Source organism: Galleria mellonella, unplaced genomic scaffold (genome assembly GCF_026898425.1).
Source record: "Galleria mellonella isolate WM207_F2 unplaced genomic scaffold, CSIRO_AGI_GalMel_v1 utg96, whole genome shotgun sequence".
In the NCBI taxonomy this organism is placed as follows: Eukaryota; Metazoa; Arthropoda; class Insecta; order Lepidoptera; family Pyralidae; genus Galleria; species Galleria mellonella.
In genome coordinates, this window is record NW_026442179.1 from 2,036,379 (window position 1) to 2,063,475 (window position 27,097).

General features: G+C 30.9%; 1 protein-coding gene across 3 annotated transcripts in view; it reads left to right on the forward strand.

Annotated features, from left to right (window-relative positions):
- LOC113523570 (synaptogenesis protein syg-2-like) overlaps positions 1-27,097 on the forward strand; it is a 253,093-nt gene that overhangs the window by 94,285 nt on the left and 131,711 nt on the right. For all 3 annotated transcript variants that reach the window (XM_052902798.1, XM_052902799.1, XM_052902797.1), the window contains exon 2: positions 3,817-4,006. In XM_052902798.1, the coding sequence (XP_052758758.1) occupies positions 3,931-4,006 (76 nt within the window). In that variant the 5' untranslated portion in view covers positions 3,817-3,930. The remainder of the gene's footprint in view (positions 1-3,816; positions 4,007-27,097) is intronic.

Sequence of the window (27,097 nt, forward strand, 5' to 3'; positions counted from 1 at the left end):
GTTAATTCCTGATGAATTCATCATGATGGGCTAATTGGCCTGTTATCATTCTCATCTATCACCCTTCACTGGTGCTCCGCCACCATATCCCGTTAGCGCAGGCGGCGTTACCATACCGTTTTCACCCATCAAAAAAAAACTGCGATTGCCAATCCATCTGCTAAGCGTGATAACTGCTGGCAAAACCTCCCAATGGGAGGCTTATGTTCAGCATTGGACGGTTAAGGGCTGATATGATAATATTATGTATTTGATTTTTTTCTGTATTTTATAAGTAACTATTTTTGTTTTTCTTTTTTTTTATTTTATTCGTGGAAAGTTTCAAGCGTAATTTTTATATGAAAAGGTGAATCTTGAATTTTTGTGCAACACATCCATGCAAAATAATTTTATTGACATAATACTTTCAATTGACGGAAACTAGTTCGAGTGAACTTCGATTGCGCACTACTATGTATGTCAGTAGTACAAAAAGAACTAGAAACATAAATTTTGGACCCAGTTCAGTTTCACGACAGTTTCAAATGACTTTTAGCCATTGAGAAACTTTCAAAACTCAGTCGTGTTCTTAAGAAATCGGTATACAGCAGCAATTTAGTAAGAGGAATGACTCTTGTCAGGCATTGCTTAGGGAAATATGAAGATTGATGGGCTGAGCTATAGTTTTGCTATTGATTAAATTATGAAAGCATAGGTTATATGGATACCGATCCGATATCTGTATATTGGGTTTCTTTAAAGCATTGATGGCGGAAAAAAGTTCATTACTCATTTCAATATCACCTATATTGATCAGATATCTATTTTCTAGTATGTTAAAAGTTTGTTATCTAATATTTTATTCGACCAGTACAGAGATATTGTAAAACTAAAATAAACTAAAACATATGGATATTGTTGTATAATATCCATTCCTAAAATTTAACTTAATATTGCAGCTAAGTATAAAATAATCCTTATTAATATTGCCTCATTGCTTATTTTAAAGTACAGGACCTATCTATTTAGGGAGCAGGTTAGGAATAACTATATAATTTACTATCTTAATTATTCTTATATCATATTAATATTACAAACTAGCTTACAGCTGCGACTTCATCTGCGCAACGGTAATGTTTACTGATCGGACTAAAAAGTAGTTTATAATAATAGTAATATACTTTATTATCCAGACTACAATGTGGTCCATTTTGTTAGTAACAAATTTCTTACAAACTATGTTAGTAAAAAAAAGAAAAACAAATTGATTTAATTAAGCAGTTCACCCAGATGTGATCCAGCCGACTAGATCAGCATCTGAATGAAATGCCCAATTATGAATTGCTTCTTTATCACTTACAGTACGTATATATTGCAGTCAGAATTCTTAACTAGTCAAGAGTACTATTGACTAGCAAAATCAGTCAAAGGTACTTTTGACCGTATGCTTTAGTTAATAATACTTTTGACTAAAATAATATGTAGTTAAAAGTATTTAATCTAACTTAACCCCAAATTTGCAGTCAAAGGTACTAATAACCAATAATTTTCTGTCAAAACCACTTTTAACCAACCTGTTCAGTCAATAGTACTTTTAACTGATTAAGAGTTTCGACTGCAACATATATACCAATTTTATAGTGATTGATTAAGCCAAGGTACTTTTACATTTATATTATGTTAAAACCATTATTATAATTAAAGACACATCTTTATTTTCTTAAATTATTAAGGAAATGAGGTTGCGTGTTTCTTTGTTACTTTCAGTGTCTTAACTGCTTAACTAATATTTATGTAATTTGGTATACACATAGTATTTGAAATAGAAACAGAGTACTTTTCTCGATCAGTCATTATATATTCCACCGGCCGCGCGAATGAAGTCGCAGTAAATACTAATAATTATATAAATTACTAGCTTTTATCCACGACTTCGTTCGCGTGATTGATATATGTCTACTGACATGGAATAAAAAGTAGCCTATACCCTCTCCATCACATATAGTACGTGTGTACTAATTTTGATAGTGATTGGGTAAACCGTTAAGACGCTGTGAGATAAAAAACAAAGTCACTTTAACGTTTATAATATTAATAAGTATTATGAATATTAGATAACAATAAATCTCCTACACGTTTGATAATACGTTTAGTACTAATAAAGTATTTTAATAAAAGAAATTTAAATATCTTTTTCATACTTATTAGTTCATCTTTTTTTTCTTTAAACGTCATAAATAAATGATGTATTAATTAAATAAATTGTAATATTTCCTAATAGTTTCTTTTTTGTGTCAAAATAACCAGACCATTATAAAGTTAATGAATGAATAAACGATTACCTGCTGAAAATCATTATTATTTTGTCATTTACTAACCAAATAGTGATTATTCATAATACATAAAACACACGAACAATATTATAGTGGTTGAATGAAAAAGTAATTGAGTTCGCAAAAATGAATAGTAATAAATAAGTAAAATGGAACATACCGGTGCATTTTTCTCCCTCTCGAATTTTATTATAAACACATTTACAATTTGGCTTTGTTCCAGTATCGCGACATTTTTCTTTTATTGATAAAACTTCAGTACTAAGTCGTATTTCTAAGGAATCGTACACAGCAGCTATTTAGTAAGACGGATTGCTGTTGTCAGACATTAGTGTGAAAATATGAAGATTGATGGTTGTATGGTTTATCTATTGACCCGTGAATCGCGATGCTGCACTGTCGTTTGTCGTATGAAACGTTTTTGTATTACAACCATGTAATTTGTTCCTACATAGATTTAGAATAAATGATAATAATAGATTGAAATAAATTTTAAAGATATTTGTGGGTTGTCCTGGCCATGTTGGATTCTAATATGCTAAGTAAAATAAGATCATGTCAAGTCTGTTTATGTAATATATGTATGTAATATATATGACTTGCTTTTGGTGATAACATACTCAATATAAATTCACCCGCCTGTCACAAATTTTTTTTACAACATAGTGGGCAAACGAGCATGCGGCTCACCAGATGGTAAGTGACTACCGCCGCCCATGATCACCCACAACACCAGCGGCATTGCAGGTGTGCTGCCGGCCTTTTAAATTACGTAACAATAAAAAAAAATTTAGATGTTACTTTCAACCGACTTTAAAAATAATGAGAAAACCTCATTTTTTATAGAAAATAGTTCGGTTGTTTTTTTATGTTTGTTACCTTATAATTCCGTCAATTCTAAACCGATTTAAAAAGTAATTTTTTATCTGAAAGGATTACTTACAGAACTTACAGATTTCTTCCATAGAAATTATATCAAAATTGGTTTAGTAGTTTAATTTTTAGATCATAATATTTTGTTTTGTTTTAATTGAAGTCAGTTGTAGGACACAAAATACATCACAGATTTCGAGTTTGAATTTGGTAAATATATTTTGTTTATTATTAAACCTCAACTGTGAATAAATTTAGTATTAAATTATCCCATTCACGACCGTCTTTATTCTTTTTTAATTATTTTGACCTTGACTGAGCGTCAAGGATGTTCAATAGGGATGGAATAGCAAATTATCCGGCAGTGATTATTTACAGAGGACTTATAAAAGCGCCAACATCACTTTATTTTTATAATACATCGGCGGAGCGCAAATGAAATATTATTTCTCTTGGATCGTTTTCCGTTATTGTTTCTGCAAATAATTAATTCAACATCCGTCATAGACTTAATTTAAACAAACCCTGTCCCGACACGAAGTTTGTGTAAACTGCGTAATTAACAAAGGAGCAACAAGAAGAAGAAAAAAAATATTAACAAATTTTCAATTTGACTTTTCCGTTGTTCCAGCCCGACGGGGGAGTTTAAGATGAATAAACAACGATTCCAGTGGAAATGTAATCTTGGAGATTTTGTGAAGTGTTTGGAATATTTTATTTTGTGACTGGTTTCTCGGGAAGGAAAATGGAGTGTTCGCGGGCCAGTCCAACGCGGGTGCTTTCTCTTTGGACACTTTTGCTCGGCAGCATTAATATTGCAGGTCAGTACCGTTTCATTTCTCATTCCACATAATGTTGAGAGTGATAAATTGTCTTCATTACAATAAAAGCTTTTATTGTAAGAACATAATATGATAATGGTATCGTTGATGTTTTTTTTCTTAGTATGGTACAAATAATTTAACTAGTTGTCCCGTCCTCGCTCATTGATACAGGCAACGGGGTTAGAGATTTGGTGGAGTTTGGAATTCATATGCAAGGCTTGCTTTTCAAATTTTCATAAATAAATAATAACCTATTTACATATAAAATGTTATAATTACGGAGTGTATTATGATATAACATGTTAGTACTAAATAAACCTATTTCTGCTTCAGTGTCTCTATTATTACATTACAAAGACTGTCTTAATTTTCTATATTAGTTTCGAAATTAATAGTATCACAGAAATATTTTAGAAGACATACAAAATTATAATTATTAAGCCTAATTAGACTAGACAGTAATATATCACTAAACTATAAATTCAATTTTCATACACTGGAGTAGGTACATAATTATTAATATTTGACATATAACTATCGACAAAATAATAGACTTTGTGACTAACTTGACGACTACATAGAAGACTAGCGATTCAATGCGGCTTTGCACAGGTAAATGCATTAGTAGGTTCATCAACTTAAAGATTAACTCTCTAAGCTTGTGTTAGTACATAGTCTATCATTTATACAAAAGTAAGCAAGTGCACAGTAAACAGCGAGCATGTATGAATAGATTGATAAATGTGGAAGAAGCAAAAAAGGTGTGTTTGAAGCGGAGCATTTGGCGTTTCATTGTTTCTGACTACCCCAATGAGAGACAGGCGTGATGGATATGTACATATATAAACAATTGTATGAAAACAAAATTACAATGTGTTATCATATATATATACATGAATATATACACTAAGAAATCGGATAAACTATTTACTTCAATAGCTATGTCTTTAAAATACACATTATGATTTTTGTTTCGAAATCTGAGTTTGACGCAAATGGCAGAACAAGGAATATTTGAAAAGTTTTTATTACAATATGCCGGTGAGCGCACATTATAAATAACGACTCTGGAATAGGTTCTCGAACATTCTCTGTAAACATTCAATATCAATGGCGGAATTTATAGAACTCCTCTCTTCTTTAAAATTCACAAACACACACACGCGCATGCACAAACGCATACATACACACACATACACATGCGCACGCGCGCACACACACACATACATACACACTAACACGCGCGAGCACGCATACGCACACGCACATTGTTGGCTGCGAAGCTTCGTAATATATTTGCCTGTTGCAAATCTTAACAATAAGCTTCGCTGTGCTTTCGCAAAGAAAAACAGTAGCTTTAATCGTCAAAAATTTCATATAAAACATATGGGAGTAAACCTTATTGATTGCAAAAGGAAGTGTGAAAATCGACTCAGAATTAGTGACAAAATTATATGGCAGTCACAAAAAGGAAAAAAACTAATTAAGAACTTCTTTATTTTGGATATCTTTTAAAAATAAACATATGAATGTGACAAACTAAAAAAACTAGGTAGTATCCTTAAACTATGAAAACAAAAACTCTACTATGAGATATATTTTGATAACTGTGAAACCTATAAACTAGCCGTAAACAATTTGTAAATTTAAAAGTTCTTAAGAAGTTGTTAGACAAAGAAAAACAATCGTACAGGTCAACGTTTGTCGGATAAAATTCTTTAAAGTATACGAGTAGGTGAATAATTTATAGCAATATCTGTATTTTTTTAAGTTTTCAATACCTATATACGAATGAACTTACAAAAAAAAACAGTGAGTTCTTACAGTGTTTTAATTTCCCGTATTTATATAGATATAGAATAAAAAAAAATGAACATAAGCTTTAGGGGGGAAAGGAATTGTTAATAATGGAGACTGAGAATCCTATTGCTAGCAATATACCCAACCAGGTCGACCTCCTCGCGGTTCCCCCTGGAAACATGGTTAATTCCTGATGAATTCATCATTATGGGCTAACTGGCCTGTTTTCTTTGTCATCTATCACCCTTCACTGGTCCTCCGCCAGCGTATCCCGTTAGCGCAGGCGGGGTTACCATACTATTTTCACCCATCAAAAAAAAAAAAATACATTTATCCATAAATTATAAGTATTGATAAATTATTCCGAAGTTGACGCAGAAAGTATCTTACTGAACCGTAAAATTACTTCAAATTGGACCACGATATAGAAAATGGTGTGGGACAGGAAAATCCCTTAGAACAATAAATCTTATCTCGTGATTTGGGAATCCTGCAAACCTACACCTACCACTGCCGGTAAAATAATTGTTTATTAATATGAACAATACCCAGAGGTATAATTTTAATTTAATATATAAACTAGATCATATGAAATTAGATGTAGCCTTACGTATCAATATATATAATAAAAATGACAAATATTAGCTGATATGTAATTTTTTTAAACAAACAGTAATTTGAACGGTATATCTACATATATTATTATTTATATTAGTATTATAAACAGGAAGGATTTTATCGTATGTTTACATATTAGACTTGTATACTATATAATTGATTAAAAAAATTCACATATAATAAGTTACACTATGGGTGTGTAACATTCTATTTATGCATGCGAAGTAAGGTCGGATGACTAGTATAATAATAATAAAGTTAAAAATACTAAGTTACTAACAAAACTTATCTTTATTATTTGACATTGAAAAAAATATTTAATTGACAATAAATATTGTTAATATTTCAAACAATACTTTCAATGCGAAAAGGAAATCTTATGAATTTGAAATATTTAAATACGATGGGTGTTCCAAATTTGAATATCAAACAGAATACTAAATAGGTACTGAGTAGTTGCTAATTGAAATTAAATTAAGGTTTTAATCTACTTAGTCACTAGATGAGCCAGATATTTCGTCCGTATATACTAATAATACGTAATACTCATAATTCTGTTGGCGGTCTACAAGTACATACTAAAATAACAGTTATGAAGGGTCCACGTGACCCCCCTGGGAACCATCGTGCTGAATTCTAGGTGTATTCATCATGGAGGGCTAACTGACCTGCCTTTTCATTCTCACCTATTACTACCGCTACTATTAGCGCATTTATTATCATTTATTAAAAAAAAAAGAATTATGAAAAATAGTAAAAGTAGGTATATATTTTTATTTATGTAAGTAATTATAATTGTTGTATCGCATTAACCTTCTAATTTTTTTAGAAGCGACCTTTTAAACAACTAACAAAGTAATAATATACGTTTACATGTATGATTAAAAATAATAACTATAGCTTATAATCCATATGAGATACGTCTATAGACATGAAAATACTATGTATTTGCTAGAATATACTATAACAGCAATGGTACCATTCATACGTTGCCATTACTGAGTACTAAGATGTTATACATGCGTACACGGTAATTAAAAACCCCTTAAAAGTATTTGTACTACGGAATTGTAATAGAGATCTAGTAAGAGAAAGTAAAATACTGATAATAATGTATTATACCATAATATCTATTTATTTTACTATTGAAATAGATTAACAAAATTTTTTATACTTAATTTTGTATTAATATAATACCACACCAGATGAAGACTTTGTACAAAAGTCGATTGCTTGGGTACCTCTGTCCCATTCGTGTTTCAATTGTGAAGCAGTTGTGTTTGCATGGCTGTGTTTCGGTTTGAAAGGTGGAATATGGTGTGAATTTACTGAGTACAGAGGAATAACACCTGAGTCCTCAGGAATGGCAACGCATGGGGGGTATCATGGGCCAAACAGTATATTCTGTTATGTCCATGGTACTGCTCATGTCTATAGGCGACGGTTGCCACTTTCCATCAAGTGGGCTATCAGCTTGTTTGCCATTCTAAGTTGCATAAAAAATCTATATTATCACTAAATGTGTGTAAAATAAATTTAATTAAATATTGATATGTTACTAAAAATTAATAGTGTATTAACTGAAGTACAACATGGTTGTTTCTAAAGATTCAATTAATTTTATATAATGAACGCTATGCTACTTTTTCAAAGTCACAGCTTCAATACACATTCTTAGATCTATCGAAGCGCGCGTATTTACTCGCATTAATTTTAATTACTTACGCACACATTTATATACGTTACTTATTTCTGTAGTTGTGACAATCATGAATGTGTGTCTGAGGTGTGGTCATGCATACATTGCATGGTAGATATCAGATATATCGGGTAGCATCTAATATGCGGGCGAAACAAAAGCATAGATGAAGTACCTGGTGAAATTATATATACTGTGTCAATTTTTGGTTCCAAAATAAGATTCAATATTATCTAACAGACTCAGACTCAATTTGGATACGAAATTCATATCATATAAATCTACAAAAGTATAGATAATAAACATAAAAAAATACAGATCGAATTTTCATACGAGTCTATTGCGAAAATTGTAAGTAAATAGATTTTATAACTACAAGTTTTGAAATAAATTGAGGTACTTTTTCGTTCTTTATCTATGGTTCTCTACCCAAAACTCTATGACCATCAATACATTTGCTCCATCTAAAAATAAAACTTTTGAATTAGAAAACTTAGACGATATACTATATACAAAGGGAGGTATTATATTACGAACCTTTCCGAATTCGTACTTAAATTTTATGTAATACAGAAAGGTCGGACAGCAGGTGTACCCTCTCGGTTTATACGGATTCTGACGGTGTCATGTTTGTGAAGCTGTACTATCTAACCTATTAAAAGGTCAGTTTAGTTGGAATTTCTATCTGTACTTGTACTGTATAATTCGTAGGTACTCGTATACTAAGTCGTGTACTCGTATACGTATACTAAGTCGAAATTCAATGATATTTATAAAACTGAACTCTCCAAAGAGCGTGAACAAAATATTTTTATTATATATACAAAGGAGAGGGTCTATTGCTAGCAATGGGGCTATTAGACCTCATAACTAACAATCCTTTTCCCCCCGTAGAAGTTGTAAGAGGCAACTAAGGGAACTTAATGGTCAAGGGATATGCTGTATGTAATGTGCGGTTACTAACCTGCCTACCAAGCGTGGTAACTAATAGAAAAGTCCCTCTTATGGGGAAGGCTTATGTTCAGCAATGGACAGTTAACGACTGATATGATGATGACCATGATCCCACCTTTCAAACTGAAACTCAGGTATTTGTTTTTTTTTTTTTTTTTTTTATATAACTTTGAATGGCAAACAAGCTGACGGCCCACCTGATGGAAAGTGGTAACCGTCGCCTATAGAAATGAGCAGTACCATGGACATAACAGAGTATACTGTTTCGCCCATGATACCCCCCATGCGTTGCCATTCCTGAGGACTCAGGTGTTATTCCTCTGTAGCCAGTAAATTCACGCCATATCCCACCCTTCAAACCGAAACACAGCCATGCAAACACAACTGCTTCACGGTTAAAACACGAATGGGACAGAGATACTCAAGCAATCGACTTTGTACAAAGTCTCCCTCTGGTGAGTTTGTGTTGTGTATTTGTAACTGCACATACTCGTATTGTATGTACCATCGTTGCTCATGTCTAAAATGGAGTAGTAGTTCATACGTTACGTAATTAGCATAACTAAAACGTATTATTCAACGTTCACGTAGTGTACACGTTAACAACCAGTGTTTTAGATTTTATTTTCCATATAAATCTGGCATTTTCTAGTTTACAATAATGTGTAAAATTTCCAATGTAAGTACAATGAACCCGAAATGTCTAAATATAAAACCTCCATAGTATCAGCCATTAACTGTCCACTGCTGAACATAGGCCTTCTTCATAAATCGGGATTTGTCAGTAGTTGCCACGCTTGGTAAGCGGGTTGGCAACCGCAGTTAGGCTTTGGCGATGATTTAAGGGGAACGTTGTTGCTCATTCCTTGACCATCAAATTAAGACCCTCTGTCGCCTCTTATGATACTCCTGAGAAAGGAAGGGGTGATTAATTCTATACCGAGACTACACAGGCAAAATTTCACACAAATATGAATAAAAAGAAATAAAATTTGAGTTTTGCGTCATCTATTTTTATACTAGATGTATACGTATGGTACGTACCATTGTCCGTCGTTCAGACCGTGAAGCAGCAATTTGTTCCTTATGTAATTCATGATAGAATTGAAATTTATTATTCAACGTTCACATATAGGTTAACAGGTAGTATTTAAGTAATTATGTAAATAAACCAGAAATAACGTTTTTAGAGGGAAAATACAATACACCTTCCACTTCTTGTTAAGTGGCTGAAGTTTTCGTAAGTTCATTTTGTTAATATGTTTTGTTCAACTAACACTCTGTTGCTGACTTGCAATTAGAACAAAGATCGCGAAAAAAATAATTTTTGTAGGTAGTTGTTTGATTATAATCTCGTGGAATAACTTTGCATATTGTTAACCTAAATTTATAAGTACATTCAATTTACATTGTGTTTCATAAAAAAAAAACCGACTTCAATTGTGGAAAAAACTAGTTACTATGATTTAAAAATTAAACTATTGAACTGCCTTTGATAAAAATTCCATGGGACCAATAAGTAAGTAATATTTTTTCAGACAAAAAAAAATCCATATCTGTTTACAACTGATGGAGTTATGAGGTAACAAACATAAAAAATTGCTTGCAACTTTTTGCAAAAACAAAATTTAATTGAGATCCTCCTTCTTTTTGAAATCAATCGTTTGAATCCATTCGTTTTTCATTCGCCTGTATTTGTTCTGTACATCAAAATTTGATAATCGTTTCTGAATTTACTCTTATATTTTTCTTGTTTTATTTTTTATGTTAATTTTTGTAATGACGCGTGCGATGGGTTTAATTTTTTATTATTTATGATACATAAAATGGCAAACAAGCTGACGACCTATTTGATGGAATATTGTGACCGTGGCCTATAAATATGAATTTTATCGAAAATATTATGGTTTCCATGGTATTATACATCATTCATTGCCATTCCTGAGAACTACGGTATTATATAATTAAAGTACGATGTTCCACGCTTCCCTACCGTGTGGTCCCGGTATAGAATAGGGCACCCCTTCCTTTCCTGTGAGTGTTGTAAGAGGCGAAGAAGGGAACGTAATGTGAGAGGGATGTGCAGCAACGTTCCTCTTTAAACACTGCTAAAGCCTAACTGCGGTTACCAACACGCCTGCCAATCGTGGCAACTACTAGCAAAACCCCCTAAGGGTAGAACTATGTTCAGCAGCGTACAGTTACTGACTGATATGATGATGATAATGATCCTATTTTCAAACTAAAATAAAGCCATGTGAGTACAGCTGCTTCACGACAAAAATACGAGTAGGACAAAAGTATTTAAGCAGACATATTTGTACATAATCTTTACATATTCTGCTCAGAGTGTACAAAAGCTCAAAAATAATGTATTAATAAATATAATATTCTTAGTTCTTTACTTATATTATAAATGTAAAAGTGAGTTTGTTTGTTACATTACAGGATTTTATGGCCTTAACCAATCGCTATGAAATTTGGTATACACGTACTAAATAGGATGGAGAAGGATATAAGCTACATTTTATCGCGTCGGTATTTTATGCGGACGAAGTTGCAGGTAACGGCTAGTATATAATAAATAAACTAACAATTTTTATAATGAAAGTCACCAATCGCAAGAATAATAAAATAACAAAAGCGCTCCATTTTTTTAAAATAGTTGTTTTTATCGAAGCAATTGTATCGAGATACTCTATCCAGATGTTATTCGTATATTGGTCTGTAGTTACACTCTTCTAAAATCTAAGAGATTTAAAAGTTCATGTTATATATCATGTAATTGTTTAAACAGTAATGGAGGTTCTACATATTAATTAAATACCTGCGGAAACCGTGTACTTGAGTGATAAGCTCTTTGAGTATGATTTATAGGTTACCCGTGCACACAGATCGTGGGTACGCTTGTATTAGTTTAGAAAACGATGACTTTGATGTATAATTAAATACTTAGTAGATTTTATGTGAAGGCATTACAGGTTGTAATTAAAATACATGTTTATGTGACAGAAGTATTAATACGTCATCAGTAGTGATTTGGCAAAATTTCTCGGTAAGGTTACGAAGTTGTTGGATAATAATAAATACAGGTATTACCCTCTAACCGCGTATTTTTTTTTCACAACAATAAAACACATCGCTTTGTCAATAAATAGCAGTAAGAATATTAAACATTCAGCGAGATTCTGAGAAACAATATCAATCGACTAAAACAAAAATCGCGGGATAACAACGTCAATAAACATAAAAAATACGAGCACGTCGAAATCGCGGGATGTGTAAAATTAAACTATTAGATACTGCACGCGGAAATCTCGGGATGCTCAGTCAGAGGGTTAATGACGAAAATGTGGTATAAATAGATAGAAAACTTAATACGATAACATACATGGAACAAAAAGAGAAAAACTAAACACTTTCTTACTCACTCTAATTTATCATACTGTAAGATTGATATTGATAGAAAGATAAGACAACCAAGCAGCCAAGAGCTTGGACATATGTAATAGAATATATAATATAATACAAAAGTCTATCGAGTTTATTACTATAAAAAATAACATCTGTAGTTTAGTTGAATAATAACTATTGTAAGTTATACTGTATTGTAATTATTTATGCCAGCTTTACTTAAGTTTTAAATTTAGGGATGCCCGACTAGTTTTGAACTCAATAGGAGCCCTTATTCACGAGCTCGGCTAACGGCTGTGTCACTAGTAGCACTGTATCACTTGTAGTAGTAGTACACGATCAGCGCGCTGTTTGTCGTTATGATATTCTAGTCTTGCCTAACTCATTAATTAGCAGAAATATATATAATGGAATCCAACCAATACATATATTTTAGACAAAATTCCAAACTATGCTTATATATCGAATAAAATTTATATTTATATAACCAAGAAAAAAAGATTGAATTGCGAAAAATGTTAAGATTCTGTTAGATAAATAAATCTTAGTTAATTTTATTCTTTCATGTTGTTTACACATATTTTTAAATACACAATCTGGGCTTAACGCGATAAAAAATCTTTTACCGGTAAATAGTACTTACATAAATAATAAATAAATCTTATTTAATAAAATAATTAACTGGCTAAGTTATCTAACAGTTAAACTAATTGGATACATAGAAAGACATTGAGTACCTTAATTTCAATCAATCAACGTATTCCAATCACAAAGATAAAATAACAGCCAGAAACAAGTTATATTAGGTTAAAAATGAAATGAAAATGAATAAAATAAAAAAATATGTGTTAAAAACAAATGAATGATAAATTATGTCATTGCGTTAAAATGTTACTGCTATAAATAATTTACCATGGACAGTTTACGATCTTATACCTCAAAATGTGACTGTTAAAAAGAAATATGGGTCAAAACTTTTACCGGCGTGCAATGCAGCGGGAAATGAAGTAGAGTTAAAAAGAAACATAATCATCCAAACTTACTTAGAATAATTGAAAAATTACCATTTTACTTCTTCAACACAAGCTTTATAAAAGTTTATGTTGAATCGCGGGGAATAAAATAAGGCGACTATACACACGGCTCGTATGATTAGAGCACATGTTTCTTTTATAACACAAAGGGTAAAAGAGCATACTTGCCAATGATTACCGGTTGCAGTTGGCAACTTAACAGAAATAACATGATTTAAATGCTACTTTAAGCCACTAACTCATATTAGGTTTATAATAATTTTGTAATTGGGTTACTTAAGAGTTGGTAACGGACGCATGACATCCCTGGCGCTACAAGCATTCATAGGCTATAGTGACCATCAGATGGGTCCTATGCTTGTTTGTCACCACATTAGTATATAAAAACAGGTATTTAATTTATAATTAAAAATTATTACATACATGTACATATATGTTAACAACAAATCCGTGTTTGTGCTTAGAAACTAAGATCTATTAATATTATTTGTAAAATAAAAATTAATAATATAGATATTAATAAAAATTAGCCAATAAATTTTTGGAGTAAAATATTACAAGTTAAATGTTAATAAACTATTGAAAAATTCAAGAAATTGATTTAGGCGTGAAACGAGTTTGAAAATAGTTGATTTTCTACACCCTTTCATTATTTTTCTTTATAAATACTATTACTACATTTTATTACTTTTAAAGGTTTATTAAGGTTTTATATTATGTAAAATATGTTCGTATTCTTTAATGCTAAAAATAATAATTTAATAACCTTTAATGCTAAAAAACAGTCAACGGTCGATTACACGCGTTCAGCACTTGTAAAGATTTACAAACGAATCTACTTTTTGTCAACCTTAATTTTTTTTTATTATACATCATTCATAAACATAAAACTAAAAACATATCCAAATTGACGTTTTGCATGCTTAAAATTATAACAATTATTTGTTAAATACTATTATTTGTCCCTGGTTAGGGTTTTAGTTAGGCCAGTTTACAAGGCACACTTGAATAATTGTTACTCAGATTTTCTGTTTCTGTTATTCCAATTTAAAATTTAAAAAAATGTATGTGATAATAATGACGTAGATGTTACATTTATTACAATTATTTTGTTTAATTCCGCTACCATTATACTACCGATATTTGAGGATTGAAACTTGTAGAAGTTCTATTAATAATAATAGTAGTCAATCCTCACTTATAAGCAGACGCACGCATTTTAATGATAGCGAAATTAAACAAAACAATTCTAAACAAGATAACCAGTGATATAAACTTTTGTAAAATAACACACAGTTCACTAAAATAATTAAATATGTATGTAGCTATGTATATTAATTATAATATACGCTAGATTTTTAGATTGTGAATTCTAATTATTTTCATACTTATTGAATTTAATTGATAAATAATATAAATAATATTGAACTAAATTTAAATGAATCAATTTTGTTGAAAATATAATTAGCCCTATATTAATAGACGCAATCCTAACCCAGATTTAGATATTTAATTGGTCTCTATTGATGTCTTTGATCAATATCATTAGATTTAAAACGAACGTACAAGATTCAAATCCTGCTGGCTTCAAAATTTGTTCAATTATAATATAATTATGATAATATGATTTCATATTTTAATAATGTATCTCTATAATTTTCAATTAATAAAATTAGAGTCTATGAATAAATGTTTGATATTTTAAGCGTTACATTAATAATTGCTTTTACCAAAGTGGTCTCTTGCTTCCGTAATTTTGAATTCTTTGGATGCCTCAGATATATATTTATGGCTATATTAATATAACTTTCATCATTATCATGCCAACCTTACAACGTAACACAACTAATGTAATACAATTTTAATCTGTATGAATTAAATATTGTATTAAGGTTTATTGCATCATTCAATAAAATAATAAGTACAGTAAATTTTAATATATATTTATATATTTGGTGGTATCTCACTAATTACTAAGCATTAAGAATTTATAGACTTAAATTCAATTGTGACTAAATTATAATTTTTGTATAAATAATTTTCAACGGTCCTTTTAAAAAAAATTTTGAATCGAAAGAAATAATTATAAACCAATTTATACAAAAAAATCCAATATTTTTGCTATAAAAAGCTCGTTATACAATTTAAAAAACAAAGAATGGTGTATAATCTATATGAAGAGGAAAGATTTGATGATTAAAGATTTAATGGATAAACTCAAAAACTATTCATCAGATATTAAAACCTTTTTACTTATAGAAAGCTATATTTATCAGCGAATAACGTAGCCTATATATTATTTTCGAAAATTCTATCTACTCTTGCGAAGCCGGGGTACATTGCTAGTTGTTGATATAATTATATATAAGTGAAGAGGAAATTGCCATATGGCTGCCATATTGCCATATATGCTCACCGAACGCAATGCATCTGTGTCCGCTACAAAATATCCGTTGAATATTTACTAGACGGCAGCGTGGCTTGTTTTCATTAGCTTGATTGCTTGAACCCATTTTTGCAGCAAGTGTTGAATGTAAGTAGGTGCTTGTTTTCTAGTAAAACTAAGTGAAATAAATGTGAACTTTTGCTCTAATTTACAAAATAATGTTTTGTTCTCACCATATCTAATTATAATTCCAACTAATAGTTTACTATGTTTAACATTATCTTCTATTTGATTTTTTGTTTTGTTCTTTTTAGTGTAGTTAGACCACCCTATACTTTTTCGTGGGTATCGTAAGAGGCGACTAAGGGAACTTAATGGTCGAGGATGAGCAGCAGCAGCCATCTTAGAATATCACCAATTCCTTAACTGTGGTTGCTAATACGTTTGCCAAACGAGACAACTACTGGTAAAATCTACCTTTTGAGGGTGGCTTATATTCAGCAGTGGACAGTAGATGGCTGATATGATGATGATGATAGATATGTAACCAGTTTCAGAATTGAATTTATTTTTTTTATTTTTTTTTTAAATAAAATAATATATACAGATATGTATGTATTTTGATTTTAATTATATGAGTTACTTTGTATATATGTCAACATATTTATTATTTCTTAATAGAAACAATTATACTGTTTCCTCATATTATTGTACGCACACTGCCCGTTGGTTAATGTTCCTTTCCACTCAGGGTTTGCTGGAAGAGGACTCTTACAGAGTTAAGCTCGCCTGTTGTACATCTTTATTTAATACATATGTTTGTAATTTTTCATGTACAATAAAGAATAAATAAATAATATTCAAATGTAAATTATAATACCAGTAATTATTAGAATCAGATTAAAATGCATAAAATTAGGTCTAAATATTAGACGTTAATTATAAATGAAATACAATACAATAGTTTCAAAAATGGCTGTCAGAGTACGAACCGTTATATATATCGTATTTTTATTGTTTACAGGAAGTGATTTTACTTCTTTTTTTTTTTATGCCACAAAAGTAACAAACATACATTCATTAGACAAACTGATATTGACGCATACTTTATTCAAAGCTTGAAAACTTGTTCTAATATTATAAAAGTGTAAATGAGTTTATTTTTTTTGTTACCTTTTAGCGCCTTAACAGCTTAATCGATCACTGTGAAATTTGGTATACACGTAGGTACTATAAGTGATAAGGGAAGTACATACTCGTATGTTACTTTTTATTTCGGTCACCTCAGATATTCTGGTCACGCGGATTTGGTTGCGGCTAAAAAGTAATATTTTTTTTATACAACTTAGAATGGCAAACAAGCTAACGGCCCACCTAATGAAAAGTGATAACCGTTGCCTATAAACATGTGTAGTACCATGGACATAACAGAGTATACTGTTTCGCCCATGATACTTTCCATGCGTTGCTATTCCTGAGGACTCAGGTGTTATTCCTCTGTACCCAGTAAATTCATGCCATATCCTACCCTTCAAACTAAAATACAGCCATGCAAACACAATTGCTTTACGGTTGAAACACGAATGGGAATATTTTGTATAATGTACATATTTATAACATTTCTAAAGATTTTTATTTCCAAAGCTTGTAATTATATAACAAATATCATCATCGTCATCATATTAGCCGTTAACTGTCCACTACTGAACTTTATGTTCTTCTCCCTAAGAGGGGTTTTGCTAGTAGTTACCTCGCTTGTCAGGCGGACTAGCAACCACAATTAGGCTTTCGGTGATGATTAATGATGATAGGAAATACAAATTAATATAATAGCTAGCTTTCTTACTTTCGAAACATTAAAATAATATAGATTAGTTTGAAAACAGAATTATGATAGCTATAAAAATAACTAGTATTTATTTATAACGATAATCGAATATTCTATGTAAAACATAAAATGTAACCGATGATCAAATATGTATCTACACACCAATTATTTTAATAGTGGATAAAAGTAATTTCCTTACTCACTTAAAATAACATTCAAATCGTTGTGATTTTTTATTCATAACTTATAATTTTCCGGTGTCTTTTATCAAAGGGTATTTGTGATGGAGTTTAGTTATAAAATGGATTTTTTTAACAATATAATTGAATCATTCGTGTTTCAGCCGTGAAGCGGTTGTATTTGTATCGTTTTGGTTTGAAGGTGATATGGCAGTGAATTTACAGGATACAGAGAAATAACACCTGAATCCTCAAGAATGGCAACGAATGGTCCTCCATGGACGAAACAGTATACTCTGTTATGTCCATGGTACTGTACGTGTCTATAGGCAATGGTTGCCGCTTTTTATCAGGTGGACCGTCAGCTTGTTTGCCATTCTAAGTTGCATAAAAGGTTGTATTCCACTTAAAAAATACTTCAATTGTAGCAAAATCAGTTATTTTAATTTTTAAAACTAAACTAATGAACCGATTTTGATCAAATTCTATAAGACTAATCTGTAAGGATATCCTTCATGATTAAAAAATGATTTACCAAATTGGTTTTCACCTGACGAAGTTATGAGGTAATAAACAAAAAAAAATCAACCAAATTCAGTACTTCCTTGTTTTTGAAATCGATTGAAAAAAATTGACACATTGAATTAGCTGCAGTACATTAGTGTCACTGTCAGCCCTAGAAAGACCTAGGACAAAATTACAGTGCCTAATAGAGAGGTTAGACGGCGTGGAAAACAGCGCAGTGAAGGAAAAGTGGCCTCTAAAAACAATCTTTTATTTTATCTAATGGCTTTTGCTTGTGACTTGCCTGTAGTGTCTTTAATGCTTTTAAGTTTTGTATTTTCTATACAATATTTACTTTATAAAGTTGGTGTTAGTGGTTAGTTCTGTAGGGTTGGCAATGTATTTGGAAAAAATATATAGAAGAATAAATAACAGCATGTTGAAGATTGCAACCTTCTTTGATAGCCATATATTATTTTTATTTTATCAGTCACTGTTCTTTTGTTTTTTCATTGCATAATTTTCTATTAAAGATACGGAAGCTATTTATTATTAAATGTTGGGATTTGTGAAAGATAGGTTAAATATATGTATCGAATTTCCGTACGTAAAATAATCTAAAAATGGGTTGTGTTTCCTTTAACTAAAATTTTCCTTTCTTTGCCACTTTTCAAACATGACAGCTACTGGTAAAACCATTAGAAAGAAAAGAACAGGAACAAGACTAAAAAGATGATATTCAACGGCTGATATGACGATGAAGATAAAGTGAAATTTTATTTAAATTATGTGTATATGAGATTATTATTTTAATATGTAGATAATATATCGGATAAAACAAAAAAGATAAAATAAACAATACTACTGTAATATGTGCATAGTAACGTTTATTATGTTAAATAATTTTACAATGGCAGCTTTAAAAAAATAAACAACGTTAGCCTATGAATGTAATGTCGTCCGAACATAAAAAGAAAATGAAGTCTTATTTTATTTCCATTGTAAATTTGTAATTGAAATGCCATTAAAAAAAGTAATTACGTCTCGATACGTGTGCATTGGGGTAGATTTATGTACTCGATTATGTAGTAACCCTCGGGGCGTATATCCGGATACTGTACTCAGAAGCCCATTTCGATCAATGGCCATTCAGCTCCATTATATCACAGTGGACATTGTACCTATTTATGTGTCATTTTCGTAAATACGTTAAAAAGAATTGATTAGTATGGTATTCGTATTAGTAAATTTACAATTATTAAATCTTACTAATTCAATTTCAATTAATTTAAAATGTGTAACAAATTTATTTATTTATTATTGTACAATCAAAATTGGTACAAATAGCGAGGTTAATACCGTATGATATTCTACTAGCTAATCATTAGGTTGAAACAGAAATCATTTGAGGGCACCGGTGGCGAAACATTTTGAATTGTCCCATTCGTGTTTCAACCGTAAAACAGTTGTGTTTGCATGGCTGTTTCAGTTTGTAGGGTGGGATATATCGTGAATTTACAGGGTATAGAGGAATAACAACTGAATCCTCAGGAATGGCAACGCGTGTGAGGTATCATGGACATAACAGTATACTCTGTTATGTCCGTGGTACTGCCCATATTTATAGGCGACGATTACTACTTTCCATAAGGTAGGCCGTCAGCTTGTTTGTCATTCTAAGTTGTATAAAAAAACAAACCAAATTTATAAATAACATACTTCTGTCCATGACTGTTCACATAATCTTGGAATATAGGGAGGAAAGGGATTGTTTCTTTTCCCCTCATATTCTAATGGGGTCTAACTGACTTATTGCTAGCAATACACCCTGTCAGGTCGACCTCCACGTGGTTCCCCTGGAAACCATCGTGGTTAATTCTAGTGGAATTCGCCACGATGGGCTAACTGACCTGCTTTCCTTGTCACCTATCATCCCTCACTGTTGCCCCGCCAGCGTATACCGATAGCACAGGCGGGATTACCATTCCATTATCACCCATTAAAAAAAAACCTGGAATATATAGCTGTGACCTCTCAACGTTCAGAAATCCACAGAACAGTGAGGTCGCTCCGTAAGGTATGTGAAAATTCCAGGAAGCTGACGACACATACGCACGATGGCCCAAATGAGAGGCTTAGCATGGAAAAGAGAGCCCAATTTATATTTACAACATACTATAATAACATTGGAGTTGACTCGGAGGCGCTATTTCTCTAAATTCATCGCGTAACCCAATATTATATTTTGATAATTTCGCAAAATTGCTATTTTATGAACCGTCATAAACTAATTTATAATAATTTTGGCTTAAATCTATTTAAAATGTAGTTCATATTGATCCTTTGAATAAAGGTTTCGCTGTGGTATCTAATTGAAATTTTAATTATAGAGACAGGTTTAGGGAAATGACTCCTCAGAATCAAATCCTTTATATATATTATTAAATTTCATTCAATTTAGGTAATTTATTAAATAATTTATAAATAGTGTAGTTCTATTTATGTTAACAGTTAATGGTGTTTTGTCTGAAATTTAAGTGCATAAAGATTTTGGTTTTCATTAGATTAAAACTTACGACTTTCTGGATTTTATACATTGGGATAGTATACCAATTTATTTTTTTGTTGCCATAAAATGTATATAAATAAATATATATTGGTACTCTTTGTCAAGGTCAGATCTCAGTTGGTAAGGACAACGTTAATATGATTGGTCGTATAGTTTATTTTTCAATATTTATAATATTCATACTGACGGAAGGCGATTTATAGGTCATCAAAAACTGTAAATTATTGAGATTTCTTATTTTTTTTTATTAGTGAAAATAGAATGGTGAAACCACCTGCACTATCAGTATATACTGGTGAGGCATCAGAAAGAGATGATAGGCGCGGATGAAACCAGGTCAGTTAGCCCAGCGTGAAGAATTTAATAAGAATTAATCACGATAGTTCCCAGGGGAAACATCGTCACATCAGCGACTAAGATAACATAAAACATTATGATATTTTCGAAAATTTTATCTACTCGTACGAATCCGGGTCGGATTGCTAGTTTCAAATAAAATCATGAACAGAGAACTCTGTACCAAAGTCGTTTGTCCTTACACACATCATCATTATGTACGCAATAATTCACGATGTTCTAAAAGCTCTCTTTTTCACCCCGGAAACGAAGTGTCAGGGTTGCAAGATACGATTTTTTATTTTTACCCAAATAATTTTTTTTCTTTAAATCAATACGATTTAATTTACTTTTACTCAATCAAAAACTTGTGTCTATTTTTACTACGTTTTAACATATAATCACTACACGAACGTTACTATTCGATATTAGGTATATTATTATATACTTCTATACAGTTTACAAGTACCAAAATTATTAAAAATAGTTACCTAAATTTCTCCACATCCACTTTGATTTTCCTCCAAAAAGTTTTTCAAATATTTTATTTCGCTAAAATTTTGCGAACATGATAATTTTTACCTGAAAGAGTGAAAAAAATATCCAATCTGGCAAGGCTGGTGAGTGTAAATGACGGTACGCGTGTCAGTGCATCGTAAGGTTAAATTATGGCTCAGTTAAATCTCTGTTGGAATGTTTTGTAGCCGTAACAACCTCTTGGGAATGCCTTTGCGATGCGGCGGCTTGAGATGGAAATATTTGTAGGTGTATAATATGTTATAAATTCTTGGCATGATAATGTAACATCATGTTAATTTCATTGCATTACTAGAGCCGTCTTGTGAGTTTGTTTAATATTATTTGATATGTACAATTAGAGTAGCTGTAATACGGAGATTTGCATGTGAATTAAAATACAAGGATATTTTTGTGTATGTATGAAGGATGTGTATAAATCCAGGATGTTGTAATCCATTTGTATATCAAACTTCGTTCTCTCTTAAAAGTAGGTTGTGAGTATCGAAAGTTTACATAATGTGTGTTTGAGGTTGTCAAAGGTACCTCTTTCAAAACTTTTGATTATATTGAAAAAACACACAACCTAAATTACGAGAACAGTTTGAAAAATAATCACAAATTCTATCTTGTTCAAAACGGTATATACAAGCTATTGTTGAAAAAAGGTTGTTGAAATAACTAAACACTAGCAACATTCAAAAAATACAAAACTTATTTTTGAAATAAAGTTAGTTTATTAAACATTTAATGTTTTAAATTCATCGAAATTTAAAGGCACAGTAATAAACCAAAATTTAGGTTCTTTCAGATTTCTAAGTGAAACCTGGTAATTATACCCAATTCTATTTGTCTCTGACATCGGCCAGGAAAATAAATGATTGTCTATCAAGAGCTAAATGGTTGAATAGACTTTCATCAGATGTCGCTACGAATAGTACTGATGAGAGAGACTTTCGAATAAAATAAAAAAAATATTCAAAAGGGGCCTTCTGTTTGAAAGCTACAATGCCAGAGACAGAAAGACAAAGGCTTCATACTTATAATACCCGTCTTTCTGAATCGGCGGTTAAAAATGAACATCCCCCTCTACCTCCTTTTATACAACAATGATATTCAAACAAAAGAAACACCATTTCACATAAAAATATGACACAATAATAAATTCAATCTCGATCTACCTTTATCTGAAGGTCACGCAATAGGAACGCCAGTCGCGTTCACACGGCCCTATTTTTTTATTGTGTTGCATTGTTCCTTTTCAAAATAAACCGACATAGAGGGTTTGCGTGCTTCGTGTCGTGTGTAGTTATTTTGCATGTGAAAGCGCTCGACTGCGGTCCAACGGAAAAAAGGTGCGTGATCTCTTACTGATATACGTATAAAGATTTATTGCCTCAGTGTATAAGTATTAAATTTTATTAGATAAACTACAGGTCGTGTAATATACGACCGTTAAGTTCAGAATATTATAAGATCCGATTAGTATTTAAGTATGTTTTATTATACCAGTATGACTTCATTATAAATAAAATTGGGGTTTTAAAATACCACATAACTATTCGTAGGTAAGAAAGATTATTTACTGTTGAAACAATTCTTTAGATTCCATAAATTATACAACTGTTCTATCAGTCGTAAAATGTACATAAACTGGTTTTATAGAAACAATATTAGATTTTCTTTACTAGCAATAAAGGTTGTAGGTTGTTGATCAAGTTCGTAGAATACATTTGGTTATTGGATGTTTTATCCGCAATGAAAACAGCTGTGATATTTCTGTGGAAATGAACATTATATCTATCTATATTTGTAGTTACTATAATTATTTTATTTAGTTTTCTAAAACGGACACTTTATTTTTGATTTGACACTATTATCTATGTTATAATCACGAATAAAGAAATTAGAAATTGTGCGATTTCGAATTAATTAATTATATCCTTAATAATTTTAACGTCAAGTGTCTAGTACTTGAATGTATATAAATTTATCGTATAAAATTATGGCGAATGTTGCAGTAAATAAGAATGTCATACATTAATATGTATGACATGTATAGTTAATACTATTATTGACACATCGTCGATCTGTTTGAATGCAATACAAAATTAAATTAATTACCCGCCCTTTGATCCCACACATACTTGATCTATCAAACATAGGACAACAAGAAGCAATCAAGAGCGCGACTTGTTAAAACCATTTATTACAGAGCTGAAGGATAAACTAGGGAATGTATTAAATATTTGAACATCCAAGCCAATTACAATTTCAATGGCCCCAGCCCCGAAATCATTGTCACGGACAAACGATTTCCAATTGCTTTGTCCTATTAAAAGGTTCGTTTTACAACGAGTATCACCACAGGCCGTATAATATCGCAGTTAGCGAAAATCCTCCAAATTGCTTTCGAGAATTGGAGGTCTCATATAAACCTAACAAATTTGAATGTACCCGGCCAGAAAATGATTTAAGATCAGTCTAGTGTGAAATTAACGAAGCTAAGTTGTTACGTTCAGATCTATAAACATATATTTATGAATTCGATTCCTCCATTTATTGTGGTTCAGTAAAATTGTTTTTCTATCGTCTATAAATAGTATCTCTTATTTTGTAGGTTTCAGATATTTGTGCAACGATTCTTGCTCATTCATGAGAAATTTTATCTGATATTATTAGGGTTCATTTACGAATATGTTTTAATAATAAGAATACATTCTTTTATTTGGCAGAAAGTGCACATGAATATATGTTTAGTGTAATGGTTTGAAAATCATTTTTAATATTACTATCGTATGTTGTAATTATTGATGTTGTTGCCCAAGATTGTTGACCAGAGCTTAGGAACCAAACCTTTTAAGAATGTTTGTGTTATGTTTTATTTTTTAATTTGTTTTTATACTACATTTCTTTGTTTGAAAACGAAGTAATTTCTTCATATTTTAGTCAAAAATACTTTGCAATGGAAACTGTTAAGTTAAAATCTAGTATTATTTCTGTTGGATAAGGTAACTAAGTGAAAGTAAGGTAAAAGGTGTGTAATTTGACCATCTGAAACCACATTGTTATTATACCAATACGATACCTACAATCATGTTTTAGTCACAATAACTGTGTATTTTAAACCACATGTGTAATTAATAAAGTTTGGTTTGACTGATCATAAACAGTTATCACCAACTATGGACGCCTGTAACACCAAGTATTCACGTACGTATTTCAAATTTCTAAGAACTTTTAATATACTCTTGTTTAAACATATCGTTCTACAGTTATTTTTTTCATAATAGTATTTACTATATGAATCTTGATATCGCTATCTAACCTAAGGGTAATACCTCCTCATGCTCCTCAAATATTGCCCCTAAATTACTAGTGATTACACCACATATCCTCTTCTATAGGCATTCTGTCATCCGTATCCAATAGTGAGGATAGGATGTTTTAAATACTGTACCGCAAACCATAAAAAAAAAACCTAAGGGTTGTAAATATACAAGTTAAAATTCTATACTCAAAAATATCATTCTTAACAATATCCAAAAGAACGCTAAAAGTAATGTACTAAAGTATACTTAAAGTTCCTAATATACATAATTAAACTCTATTAGTAGGGCCAATCGCTGTAATAAAAAGCCATTACGTCGTGTTTCCCTTGTAGGAATCGTTTACTCCTTTGACAGTGAAGTACCAAAATGTGAGGTTTTCTGCCAAAGTAAAAAGGTGGTTAAAGCTGAAGTTACTAAATTGTTGGAATCTTCGTAAATTATAGAGTATCTACTTAGTAGTTCTGTCAATTGTTTGTTTTCATGTGTCTACCATATTTATTTTTTAACATATTATGCATCATTTAGTCTGTTTTCCTTCAATGGGTATTAAAACAGTAGAAAGGAAACAAAATAAAATATATATGTAACTCAAAAAAGGACTTATTTTCCATTTCGATTTTTAAATCATATTAAATTGAAAAATTAAACGTTTCCAGTGAAATTCAGCTCAATTCTCTTTCACCATCTAACCTTTAAGAGAAAATTGTCATTGCTAAAAGTCATTATGTCGTAATATGAATATTATTGTTTCCTATAAATGTAATTTACTGAAGAGTACCATTAAAATTATATAATTAAATATAAATTAATTTACTTATATATATACCCCGTACACCGTCGTTTTGAATTTGGAATGTTATCAAGATTTAATTTATTCCCAACTAGACGTCATATTATTTATTTTGGAATCTAATCTCTCTAATATATTACTTGTTCTTTGATAGTTTACTATATAGCAATAATATTTAATTAAATATGTAGTTAAAGTATTGTGTTAGAAATGGTTAATAAATAATTCATAAGTTTATTGAGACTGTAATTTCATTATGAAAACACAATAAAATATAATGAAAAGAAATGAAACGAAATGAAATAAAACGAAATGAAGCAAAATGAGTTTACTTGCATTAAACAGCATAAAACAGTCCTAATATTACTGACCAAGGTCACGTAGTGTCAAATTTGGCATCTGTTTAATTATACTAAACAATGTAGGTATGTCAATATTTGTATATTTTAAAAATACATACAACGATTACAATTAATATTATGATACAGTTTTATATTTATTATCTTTACATTAAATCAAATTTACAGTAATAATATTTACATTAAATATCAGTATTTAGTGTAACAAATAAGCCTATAACTTTGTGTAATTGTCATATAATTAACAATTTACTGGAATAAAATATTGTCTCTTTCTCCGATTCAATACTATGTGGGTTTTATGGACGATAAGGAATGATAACTCTGTCTGGGCTATTGATTTACGTAGGTGGGGTAACAGTGAACGATAGGTGAGAAAGAAATCAGGTCAGTTGGGGTATCCCGTCGAATTGAAGTGGAATTACATAATATTTTCTAAAAGAGTAAGTGGAGGTTGATAGAATATTGTAATCTGGATGATTGTCCCCATTGATAATAATTCCTTCTACCTAGAAATCCAATGTAATGGGCTTATTGCTTTACGTAAATAAAATCCCGGGTTCGATTTCCGCTCAGGCCAAATTAGGAAACGTACTTATCTAAATTAGCTTGTGTCTGGGTTATGCGTACAGATGTTCGTTAACTGGTTCCTCAAAACAGAGTATTCTAGCTTGAGAACCATACCATTGATGGTTGTATGGCAAAAAGGAAATAGTATAAAGATAGTACAAATTTTTAGAACATAGACTGAATATACCACCTATACTATC